The sequence below is a fragment of the Anguilla anguilla genome, chromosome 6, assembly GCF_013347855.1.
Source record: "Anguilla anguilla isolate fAngAng1 chromosome 6, fAngAng1.pri, whole genome shotgun sequence".
NCBI lineage: Eukaryota > Metazoa > Chordata > Actinopteri > Anguilliformes > Anguillidae > Anguilla > Anguilla anguilla.
The window spans coordinates 11376661-11389647 of NC_049206.1; the positions used below are offsets into that span (position 1 = coordinate 11376661).

Sequence of the window (12987 nt, forward strand, 5' to 3'; positions counted from 1 at the left end):
TGCTCAAATCAGAGGCATTTGTCCTGTGACAATTTATTGAATCGCATATACAGAATGCTTGGCTATGCAAGCATAGCCTATGAATTCATTGTTTTAAAAAAAACTGGAAAGTATTTTTTCATACCCTGTGGTATAACAAAGAGGAGGAGCGTTCGTTTCAAATCCCACCTTCCTGCTCCTCTCCAATCGAAACCCAGAAATGCATCTTGATTGATGTTGCTTGTAGTCATCTATTAGTCCAACCTCCGAAGTCGTGCGTAGTGAAAGCAGAGCGCTATCACTAGACTTCAACTTTTATTAGCGTAGAGTAGTTTGTATTACCCAAAAACAATTAAACTGAGTTGTTTATTTTTGTAAAAGTGGAATCTCCGGGGCTTTGCATCTTTTGTGCTAAGGAAAGGGAGCAACACGGGTTGTCTTCATCTACGGGAATTATCTGCTACAACTCGACAACTGAGCTCCACTTTTGACATTTCTGAAGATTCTTTATGGTACGTCCTGGACTGCGTATGATTTGAATTTTGTGATTGGTTGACCTACGTTTTCGTTGTGAGTTAGGTCATTTGAAATGTTGTCAAAGAGGTAAATTAACTGAGCTATTTGCAACGCTGATGTTGTTCCAGGACTACACGTTTTTGGTACTCCTCCGGGTTATAAGGAAATGTAGCGTGCCTACTACACGCATGGACGGATTGGTTATCAAAATGGGATAGACGTTTCTACTTTTTTACGATACCGTAGATTAAAAAAACTGATCAATTGCTGCATTAACAACTAGGCTACTGTGAATGCTTTTTGGAAAAGAAACGATAGATTACTTAACCCAATATATTACGTCGATCGATATAATAGCCGATGTCAAAGAGTTCCCAGGATTAAAAAAAAGAAACTATTTCAAACAATCTGTCGTTATTTTCATTTAGCTATAGCTGCACAAACAGTTCAGTGGGTGCCTTACATGACTGCTGAATTTACTGAACTCAAAGTTACAATGAAATCTTTAAATTGTTGAAGCTGCGTAAATATTTTGACATGGACTCCGGTTTTCGCGTAGGGAACATACGTTTTATTTTATTGGATCACAAAATGGTAGTATACTGTACTTCATGTCTCCAATTACTAATTTCTTTGTAATCCACTTTAATGTCTTGAATGAATAGTTGGCGCGGCATGGACAGTAGTGCCCCAGGGAAATCAAAATAATGTCGAGGGCGACAGCAATGAAAATTAATATTAGCCATACAAATAGGAACAATGAACATATGCAATTTAACCTACCCGAAGTGAATATTAGTGTTATTTACTTTCATGGAAGCAGTAACCAAAAACCCTGTGATATTGGTGCCATTATTGTTATTGGCGTGTGTGCGCGCGCGTGTGTGTGCACGCGCCCATGTGTACTGCGCTGCTGTCTTAGACCAATTTTTTGAGAATTTGAAAACCGAAGTAGCCTATTCTAAATCTAGTTTGCACAGCCGAATCCTTGCCGTAGGAAAGTAAGTCAGATATCGTTGCCTACAGCAACTTATGGAATTGAAACTCGCGAGGATTTGTGTGTTCTTGTCATATATATCGTTCAAGGTAACATTGCCTCATATTGCCGTTATTAAAGATATGGCCAAATGGTCGATCAGTTGTCTTTGGGTTGTCAACATTTTCACCCTAAAAACAACTTTACAGCCTCAGTACAAACCAGTTGCCAGTGATTGGACAGACGTAATATTTTAAACGCCAGCGATAAGCAAAAGGTATGGTAACGATTTCAGTTTACTTTCAGAGAAAAACACAATTTTCATTACCATGCAGCAGTACTTACTCAGGAGAGGCGCTTTTTTTTAAAGGAAGAAAAAAAAACTAAACATCTTTCTTAATTTCGCTTATAAAGAAATAACCATGTTTTCTGCTTAAATGTGTTTGATGATGGAGTTGTGTTGCATTAAAAATCCAGCTATGAAACATGTAGCTTTTATGATGAATATACCATTGAGTGTATGGAATATGTGCTGGATTTGCAGTATAGGCTATTTGATGGTGGTTCATTACAGCGTTGTATTTGCGTGTATGTAAGAGGATGTTATAAATTCATCTGTTTAGCCTTTGGCCACATGAATGAGTGAGTGTGCATTCACTTGTATAATTAAGGGCTTACCTGTGTTTACACTTAAGCACGTAGAAGCCTACTTAATCAGCATCAATCTTTTTAGGAGATACAGACCCTTTTATCTTTTCAAGTGATGCCATTTAATGAAAACAAACGGAAGTGAAAATCGGAAAATTAAGTATTAAGAAGCGGAATTGCTTTACAGGGCTGTCTGTGTTCAGGGCAAAGAAAGAGTCTGCTAGCACTTCAAATGCGCAGCGGGAGCTTAATTGAATATCCTCCTCAGTACCTCTTCAGATTAATTTACTTAGCCTACTGTTAGACATCGTAATGTTCACGTGTGTTTTTCTGAAGCCATTGCTTTTTGCATTTGCTACTTTGTCTACCAGCCTGCGCATATTTACCATAGGGCCAGTGTTTGCCGTCTATTTATGGTACATGTCTGTTAAAAAGTGAACACTGTGGCAAGTTTCCGCAGAAACTTCTGGGATTACACAAACCCTCACTTAATAACAATATCTACCCTCCTCAAGAGACAAACATGCATGAATACTTCTCAACCTGTTTTAAACATCATTGAGACTCTACGTGGTTGTTTTTCTAACTTGACAGCCTAAGGAGACGGATAAGAACGTCCTCAGAAAGGCTCATCTGCTCAGTAACAGTTATGCCTTTGATTGATGCGCAGTTAAGGTGAGGGGTGAAAAGGAGCCTTCGGGACTTGGACAGGAACTCTTTTTAGCTCTGCCCCGCTGTTAGGTGTGAAGAAGGCGTTCTGCAGATTTGAGCATTCAGGGATTAGCGTTCTCAGCCTAGCCTGCTGTCAATGAATGGGTTTTTGAAGAGGAGGTGTGAGATGGTGGAAGGTTCATGCCTGTGAAGAATGGTGAGCAGAGAAAGAGATTTTTATTAATTTAATTTATTTGTTTGGTAGATATCCTGCCAAAGAAATGGTCCTTGGTGACAGAGTTTTGTGAAAGTGTAGAATGACACGTCAGGCCCCCGGGGCCCCTGGGCCCTACTTCGTTCTGTTCCACTGTTGCTCTCTCATGAGAGTTGATCCCTGTTCTTGGGGTGACTGAGGCAACACTCATCAGCCTTTTCTGGTAAGAGCTGGGGGGAGGTGTCTGTGTTAGGGACTGTGGTTGACCCAAAAGGTCAAATGTGAGACAGCGTTGCCTCTCGCTGTTGCCGTGTTGCAATTTTGGCAAAAGTGCATACATTCTGAAAAGTACTCTACATCAAGAACAGTTGTAGGTATATTGCCAAATAGCACATTTTCTGTTTTGGATTTTGACACTTTTTCTTTGGGAATGCTCTGAGAGAACATATACTGCATCAGGACAGGAAAAAAAAAGTAGTGCGGTGTGACGGACAGAAATAAGTCAGTAAACCTGGCGAGTGTATGCGGGAGGGCCTGCGTGTAGTTGCGTGTGCTGCGTTTTGTGTGTCGGTGAGGAGGCTTGCGGCAGAACGGGGGTCCTCTGAGACCACCTTCGTGTGCTGCTGGGGGTACGGTGAGGTCAGCGCCGGGCTCCCAGCGGGACGGGAGCGCGAAGCGGGGGGTCGCGTGCGTGTGCCGGCCGGCCGGCCCGTTAGCCACCGACGCGGCGCGGCGCGACGCGTGACCCACACTGGCCGCCGAGCCTCCGGGACGAGGGGAGTCCGTTCAGACCGCAGCTCCGTGTTTATCGCTGGAGCAGATGTCCCACTCTAAACACATTACGTCCCCGCATAGCTGCTGGCTGTCGAAAACGGTGAATCCATGACTTTGTTTAGGCTGTGCTTAGGCAACACGTCAAGCTGTTATTCGCGAGCTCTCCCCGCGGCCAAGTGGATTTGCGTCTTTTCTCCGCTCCGGGACTGGAGTGGTAGCATCCCCTGCTCCTTCCCGATTGTTTCCGTGCGTGTCGATGCGCAGCGGTTGGAGTTCAAGGACCGGGCCGGCTGTGGTCAGAGCTGTCTCCAGTGTTTATCAGTGACAGCCTGTTATGGTATATACGGGACAGGCGTCCGCCATCACGCTGCTGACAGGCCCTTGGCTTTACTGTTGCCATGTGAACCCTGTCAGGAGAGGCGGGGGCTTCAGCACTGACAGGTTAAGTCCATCTCCAGGGAGCTTTGATTTAGATTTTTATTAAGATTTGATTCTTCAACCTGGCAAGGATAAATTTTGGCTCTGGAATAATTTAATTTGTGTTCCACAGCTTGGTCAATTCAGCAATAAAAAATACCTAGCCAAAGTGTTTGTTGAAAAAAAAATCTTGAAGTCCCTGTATTTGTATGGTAAAATTGGACATGGATATCTGTGACCAAGCAGCTGTGTAAAATCTCTTTTATTTGTACTGTAACTTCCTTTACATTTGGGCATTTAGCAGATGCATATAGCTCTGTGCGGTCTGAGGGCTGTTACTCCTTTAATGGGTATTCCAGAACAGAGCGAAGTGAGATTAGGGGACTGGCCCCTGTGCTACTGAAGTCATGTAAGGGTACCCGTCACAGTAAATCCCACTCAAGCTGAAGTTTACATTGCCCTTGATTTTAGCTGGTGTCAGGTGATAAGTCTAAGCACTGGCAGGTAGTTGGCATGCACCATTGTGATTTTGCAACCTGGAATGGGGGGAGGGGGGGATTACACAGAAGGAGGAGACAAAGGGGCCCCTTTTAAAATTTCACTGTTTTTCTCTTCACCTCCCCCTTCTTAAAACGTGGGAAAGACCCTGCTTGTCAAACACTCACATGAATGTCTCATATTGTATAGCACTTGCTGGGCTGTTTCTCAGCTCACATGGTGAGTCAGTGAGTGAGTGGCACTTGTTATGGCCCTTGACTTGTGTCCCCGCCTCCCCCCCCAACTCCCCTGCTGGTAAAGGGGGCAGCTAGTCAGTCCCCGTCCCACTGCCGAAAGTGTAGAGATGTGTAGAAAATTTGTAGAGATGTTTTAGAATTGCAGTACGCCTCCCTGCAGCTGCCAGGCAGTGAAAGACTCATTGTTACCACAGCTGTGTGTGCTGCCAGTCTGCCAGTCTGCTGCCCCCTCCCCACCCCCCCCCCCCCCCCCCCCCCCCAACTACAAAGCCATCACGTTCTCTGCCACGCTGCAGCCACAGACATTGCCGTGGGAATTGTGACGCGCTCCACCTCTGAGCGTTTCTTCCTCGCGTCGGTGTACCGGAAGCCCCGGCTTCTCTCTCACCTTGCGTGACCTCGCGCCTTCATCGAAATGCGACGCGGAACATTCGCGGGGTGACTCCTCTGGCGAGGCGCCAGGTATCCGAGTTACGGCGCGCTGTGACGGTTACGGCGTGGTCGGCCGCGCCGCTGGGTGATGCAGAGGCACGTTCCGGAAAGGTTTACGGCGTATGAAGGACGAATGGGGCCGTCACTTTGGGGCAGAGAACCGACTTTCACACCATCTCTCCTTTACCCTGTCCAGTCAGCGAAGCCATTGTCCATTGTCATCATCCTGCTGTTATTTTCATTGTCGCCCCGGCGTCCCGTCATGGGACTCCCGCCATTCCCATAATTCCTCCTAATTCAGCCTCTGTTCTTGCAGGAGGAAAACGGGGTTGGGGTCTGGGTGCGGGCCGGCCTGGTCCGAGTCACCTGCCCGGGACCTCATTTGGCTGACGGGGGCCTGTGGGGAAGGGCACAGCTCCGGGCCTTGGTGTCGCGTGGGGGAATTAGCCCTCTTTTGTCACGAAGCCCTCTGCTTTCATAAGCTCCTTTTGTACAGTAATCCCAGAAGCCCTGTGAAAACTGCGAGAGGGCCAGCCTCACACATTCATGTGTTCTCTGGTCACCTCATGCAGATCTCCATTAGCGGTCAGATTCTTCAGAAGTCACACTGGATTATTATCAAATTAATCCTTGCTCTCTTTACCATTATAATGTAGTGTATGTGCTTTTTAAAAATCGATTGTTAGCGTCTTTTTGGCCTTTTGAGATTTGAAGTTAAAGTTTAACCAAGTATGGACTAAATGTATGTAGGCTAATAGCAGTGCACAGATTTCTTTTCTGTATGCTTAACTGTAATTATGCAGCATTGCCACCTGAAAGATGGCAGAGTTCTGAAAATCTTTGTATGTACAATAGTGATATTGTGTGTGGATGGTTTTATGATTTTTGATTATTTTAAACTGATTTTATGGTGTATATGTTGAAAGATGTGCTGTCTCCGGCGATAAATGTTGACGATAGAAGATTAAGGAGGTTCATGCTGCAAATCCTCTCATTTTCCTGCATATTACTTTAAATTTGCAGTTTAAAAGTATAAAGTGCATACATTTATGACATTTCTTGCATACATTTCGTATTTTTACGAATGAAATGTTTTTAAGATATTGATCAATATGAAGAATATCAAAAGGATTTCTGGGAAATATTGCTAAAAAGAGTTCAATTTGCGTATAGCAGCAGAAGAAACATTAAGTAAATAAGTATGAAATATAAGTACTCTTAAGACGGCCAAAAACCCAAAGACGGAAATGAGTCACCTTGATTCACAAGAGAAGTAACATTTTTTTTGAATGACAGTTTTAGCCTGGGGGGGAGCTAACGGCTACGACTGGCACTCAAATACACTAAAGCACACAAAGGAACGCAGTATTGGCTAGATCCCCGCACTCATGACCGCTGCAACACGTTTGGGGGAATAAACCCTCTTCACATGTCCTGACCTTCATTTGAGTTTTCTTTCTTCACTCACGAGTCAAGGTGGCTGGTTCTCGTCTCTAGTGCTGGGAACAGGGAGAATGCTCTCAGATGGGCCCTTAAAGAAATGTATTTGAACATATTTGTGAATATCTGGGCTTTGGGAAAATATAATGACATAATTTTCAGAGCACATTCACAAAAATATGTTGCAACATGTGAAAGAGGCCATAATTTGGACGTTTTCCCAGGTATTGCGAAATGCTCCAATATCTCATTTTGGTCTTGATATTGTATTTTGAGTCATTATAATGGCAGCATGTTCCATTGTTCACGTGGAGTCTGTGGAATCTGTAGGAAAGAGAAAAGCTACGTGTAGCGGGAACCCTGATTAGCCTTAGCATTTCTGTGCCTTTCACATGCAGCTTTGGAAGGCTTCACTGAATCACCAAAACAAGCTATTGCCTGTCCCGTTCCTTTGGTTGGGCATGTTAGAATTTCAAAAGGAATCTTGTACCCAAAGCATTTGTCTCTGTTTTCGTGACGTCAGATTGTTTGACGGTGTCCTTTGTTTTCCGTAAGAGTTGTTAAGATAAAGAGAAACCGTGCCAATGATGTCAACTGTGGGCCTGGGGTCAGTGTATGTTTAACTCTACCTCTCTGGGCTTGACCGAAGATGAACCCCCTCCTAAGGACCAGTTTGCGGTCACGGCCGTTAACGCGAGACCGCACGTGATCTGCTTACTCGGCCGAGCGGAGCCCCGGCGATTTCCAGCCGGTGGACTTTTTGTCACGCGGAATGGCCGTGGAGTATCGCGTTCGGGGTCACGGCCCCCGGATTGCGCTGTTCGCCTCCGGGCGCACAAGTCACGGTTCAAAAGCAGTAGGCCAGCTGAGTCAAGGAAGCTGCCTGAAAACTCACACGAGGGGCGATTAGCTTTTCCAGATGAAGCCCGGGTCCCCGGGCTGTTGACCTTCCTGTGTGTTGCAGTGTGACGCTCTAACTTACGTTTTTATACAATGTAAGGTGACCTTGAGTGCTCAGAAAGGTGCTTGATAAATACGATGTATTATTATTATTATTATTATTATTATTATTATTATTGTTATTATTTACTCCCTCCTGTTGTCTGTGTTGAAGTGGCCCTGTGTGTGCTGACCCACATTACTGTTCTTTTCTTTACAGAGAGGGATTTCAGTTCTTCTGCAGGAAAAGTACATCGCGCTGCCATCGGGGAGAATTCCTTTTCTGCGTCCTGAGATACGCTCAGCTTTACTGTAATGGCGGGAAGAGACGTCACGTTTTGCTTTGTCCTCTCCTTTTGCTGCATGGCCTCTGCTGGTAAGTGTCCTTTTGTTTCTTTGCAAGAGGTACAAAGATGTCTAAACCAGGGCTTCCATCTTGGGCAGCAGTGTAATAATGGATGGACTGCATTTATATAGCGCTTTTATCCAAAGCGCTTTACAATTGTTGCCTCTCATTCACCAGAGCAGTTAGGGGTTAGGTGTCTTGCTCAGGGACACTTCGACACTCCCAGGGCGGGGATTGAACCGGCAACTCTCCGACTGCCAGACAACTGCTCTTACCTCCTGAGCTATGTCGCCCCAATAAAATTGGTAAGGATTTGGTCTTGTAACCTGAAGATTGCAGGCTCGATTCCCCGGTAGGACTCTGCTGTTGTACTCAACCTGCATTGCTTCAGCCTATATCGCACTGTGTAATTTGATACAATGTAAATGCTGTGTAAAAAGCTGTGTAAGTTGCTCTGGATAAGAGTGTCTGCTAAATGCCTGTAATGTCATGTAATCTATCAACACTTCCTTCTTATTGGTGGATTACTTCATTTGGGTTTGTTTTAAGTACTCCTAAACACTTTCTGAAATGGGAGTGATTTCCTTTTAAAAGGGTAGTTATTTAGCAGAGCATACAGTGCACTATTTTGGCCTAGGTCTTCAATTTTTCCTACATTAAGCCTGCACTCATGGTAAGCCACTTTGACCGTACTGGGATTTGAACAGGGAACATATCTTTCACAGAGACCTGTTTTATGACTATCTGAGGCCATAACTGAAGCCTGCATGTTGTTCTTTTGAGTTGTGATCTTGGACTTGAGAGGTGCAGACAGTGAAGGGAGCCTGTCCACTGAAGCCTCAGCTGAGCGAATCCGACCGGCTGACGACATCGTTTATTTCTGCTGTAGAATGAAGTCTTTTTTTTTGTTGTTGTTATTGAGCCCCTCCACCAATCACGGCTCTCTCTTGGACTTCCTCCCTGAGCTGCATCTTCCTGGGTGTGTCGCCAAACAGCCTCCCTCACATCGCGGATACCGAGATTCAGCGCTTTCCAAAATGCTGACGGCTTCGTTCTCAGTCCCCGGGCGTCACTCTGATGACTTCCCGACCTCGTTGTGACTTTCCGTGTAAAGGCTCGGTAGATGGGAAGGTTATTTGGGGCGAGCTTCAGAGCTGTTATTTCTTTCTGTTTTGGCAGGACAGACGGCGTATCGCCGTTAGAGGAAAACAAGCCCGAAGTAGAAACAATAGCAGAGGTGTAGATGTGGTTTTGGGGTTTGAAGGTTTGAGCCCTGTGCCTCTCCAGTCTTGGAAACATTTACGGTGTGGGCTGGATCCTGAGGAAGGTCTGGAAAATGAGTATTGGGGATTGTGGTGACTCCTACATCCAGTATTTCCCTTATTTTTACGGACCACAAATCATATTTGTCTGATCTAGTGTAAAGTTTGCTGTGTTTTTTTCTCCCGATCTACTGTAATAGCAACCTAAATGTGCTCTCAGATGTTACATTAGCAATCTGATGGCACGCGTACATGTAGCGCTACGAGAAGCAGATGGTGTAATGAATGTGTCTGTGTGGGATAGGTGTGTACAGAACAAGCACTCGTGAAAATGGAGCTGCATTGACTTCCCAGGGAAAAGCTGTGCAGGGGTGGCCGTAGCTCCTTTAAAGGTGCTGAATATCAGATTGAGGGTGAGCGCGAGGCACGGACTCGGCATCTGTTTGTGCGTTCAGCTAATTGTATCTCCAGTGTTCCTCTCCTCACTGTGGCAATGAGCTCATACTCAACTTTTCCATGCGCCGTTTAACAAGGCCTTTCTGTGGAACATTACCATTGGTGCCAGCATTGTGCTTCCTCTTAATGTGAATATGAAGTCAATAGGCCGGTTTCTGCTGCAGGGCTAGAGCATGGTAGGCTGCATGTGTCTGAATTAAGGTAGCACATAGTTTATGTGTAGTTGTTTGCCCTATCATAAGAAAACAAGCTCCACATTAAGTAGACAGTGGCTTGAGTTCAAAGCCCACGGCATTAATGTCCCTTGGGCCCAAATGTCATTATTTTCTGTACATCAGAGGCACAGCCTCTCTCAGTGTACTCAGACAGAAATATTTACAGGTCTGCATTTTTTGAATACCGCAGCTATGCCACAAAATTCTTGTAAACATCAAAGGGGAAATTCAATTAATTAATCAAAGGAGGTTTTTTGTTGCTGTGGATGGATCTGTCGGCACGTACCCATAAGTTTCCTGCGAAAAAAAGCTCGGGAGTTCTCAGGTGTCAGCAAGTTCTCTCAGGGGCTCAAACGTTCCAGGCTAATTGCTAACATTTTATACTGGCAGGTAGACATACCATAACCTCCAGTGACTGATTCACTGTGACTTGTGGGTTTGGTTTTGATATTGGGATCTTCTAATGACTGTGATTTTTCTTTGTGATAAGGGGAGGTTACAGAAGACTCACACAGGCATGCTAGCATTAATATGTCAGTTTAAGGTGAAATAGGAAATGTAGTCCATGGTGAAAAATTTAAAGAATTTTGTGAGGAGGTATGCATGACTGGATAATATTATACCTTCTTTATACCTACTTTCTCTCCATGTAGAAGGCCCAATCACAGTTGTATGCCACATCATTTGCAATAAACTCTGAAGCATAAACAGCACTTATTTTCACGGTACAGGTCAAGTAGCTGTGTGGCCATTGTACTGGAGAACTAGCACAAGCAGACACATGCAGGCACATGATTGGCCACTAGAGGCACTAGTGAGCAGCGAGCATTGGTGACTGAAACCCTCCCTGCCTTGACTACACTTTGGGCAAATATTCACTTCCCTGTGAGGCTGGGAGACCTCAATCGGCATTGCCGTAGTCTGCCATTGTTTCTGGATGGCTGGGTGTATTGCTCCACCGGACTAATGCTTAGAAATTCTGGAGAAATGGGGTGCAAAATACTTCACTAATTTGTTAATCTACCCCTCCACCCACTCTCACACACACTTTCCATAAGCGGATACCTGCAGTGCCTATGAGTCATTCATTATCCAGGATGTTGTAATTCATTATCCAGGATCTGGAAATCTGTTTCTGATTATGCTCTTGATGTTGACCTGAGTCATGAGTAGGTTTTTTGGAGAAGTCAGTCATCATTTGTCTAATATATAAAACATGGAAAATTAAATTAGTGCTTTATTGCTTTGTGTACAGTACAGGTTAAGAAACATTTGGCCATTTGGGGTTCTCTCTGCCATTGCTTCATCGTACTCAGTTTTAAGGCTAGCACTGAATTAGGGACTGAGCGTGACTCAAGACAAGATGTTGCATATGCATTCTAGGCAAATAGTTCAAATGTTTGACCTAGCTAGATCCATCTCTCTGCAAAAGGCCAGAGACAAATTGACCATTAAGTTGTTTTAAGTTTTCATTTTAGTTTAAGCATTTTTTCTAATGTCTTATTAGACATGTGTTCTGCTGGGTGACCACACTGGGGGTGAGTAATGAATGTCGCTGCAGAGGCGAAGGCTTGGAGCAGCTGTGGATAAGGGAAGGAGTCCTGGTGAAAGTAAGAAGATGGAGTGCAGACACTTTGCTGGCTGCTTTATCACATCCGTGTATTAAAGCTCTAAATCTACCAGAGGGGCGCTTAGGTAATTCCCTGCCTTGGGGCACATCGAACGCTCCACGTCCCAAAAAGTACCAGTACCATTTGGGCTTAGTCGCGCTGCCTTGCCCCCCGCCCCCCCCCCCCCCCCCCCCCCCCCCCCGTCTGTGATTGCAGTCCCCCCCCCCCTTTTTGTGTGGGCCCCTGCCAAAAAAATCAGTCCTCCGTTAAGCACGTCCACCGCAAAGCTTTTGGTATCACGGCAACAAAAAAATAAAAAAAATAAATAATGGGGGAGAAAAAAAAAGAAAAGTGCAGCGGGGCCGGGTCCAGAAATTCATTCACGGGGCTTGCCAAAAACAGCTCCGGCAGGACGCCGACCGCGTCGAAGGCCCTCTGCTCCACCGCCGGGGTCCCTCGGAGACGGAGACGTGACCGAGAACAAACTGACTCACGCTTGGACGGGCGAGGCCTTGTCCGTGCCGTCATTGCGCAATATTTCATTCTGTAAGGCGTCCTGTTCAAGTGAACATGGACGGACGCCTCTGAACGGAAGGGAGAAGCGCTTTCTTCCTATATCTTTTTCTCTCCAGGGGGTATGTAGTCCGCAGACGCGGTGGATGAACTCCTTGTTCAGAGGTGACATCATGCTCTCTGGTGACTTTGTGCATTTGAAGAAGACTGCAAGACAAGTGAACTGTCAGCTGAAACTTTGCGTTCATGTTCTGAAGATCCGTTACAAAATGAAAAGAAAGAAAAATGTTTCCTACCAGGTAACATGTTTGGCGTATTACTTGTCAAGAGGACAAGGAGAACAATTTATAATGCTAAGTGTGTCTTCCTTACATACAAAATGTATCATGTTCTTTCGTTTCTGACCTACCCCCCTATTCACAGTATGAAGTTATGAGTAAAAGTTATATTAGGTTTACCTCTCGACAAAAGCGGCAAGCCCTAGTGAAAGGGATATATTCTCCCATTCATTATGTGTCACTATCTTAAAGCCTGTGAGGAACGTGCCAGTCTAAATTTATAACCAAGACCAGGAAACACCCTTCAAACTCCTCACGTCTCCTGCAGGAAATGGGTCGCTGTAAAACAATCGTACGCCACCTGAAAGAATCAGGACACGCCAGCGATTAGAACACTCCCGTCAGTTTGATTTGTGCTCCGAAGGCACTGCGCACCAGTGGTACTGTTCTCCTTTTTTTTTTTCTTTTAAAAACTGCTTTTAATTTTCGACCGCGCTCCTCTCTCAGACAGCCCTCCCTTATGTGGCAGTCCGCCGTTGGCTCTGGAGGGAGCGTCGAGCGAGAGGTTGGAGTCGTAATCGAAATCT

General features: G+C 45.2%; 1 protein-coding gene across 2 annotated transcripts in view; it reads left to right on the forward strand.

Annotated features, from left to right (window-relative positions):
* The first annotated feature begins 227 nt into the window (after positions 1 to 227).
* LOC118229786 (transforming growth factor beta receptor type 3-like) overlaps positions 228 to 12987 on the forward strand; it is a 70824-nt gene continuing 58064 nt past the window's right edge. The window contains exons 1-2 of one of the 2 annotated variants that reach the window (XM_035422135.1): positions 228 to 491; positions 7941 to 8096. In XM_035422135.1, coding sequence (XP_035278026.1) covers positions 8036 to 8096 — 61 coding nt within the window. In that variant the 5' untranslated portion in view covers positions 228 to 491; positions 7941 to 8035. The remainder of the gene's footprint in view (positions 492 to 7940; positions 8097 to 12987) is intronic. The other variant, XM_035422134.1, reaches the window with a different exon arrangement.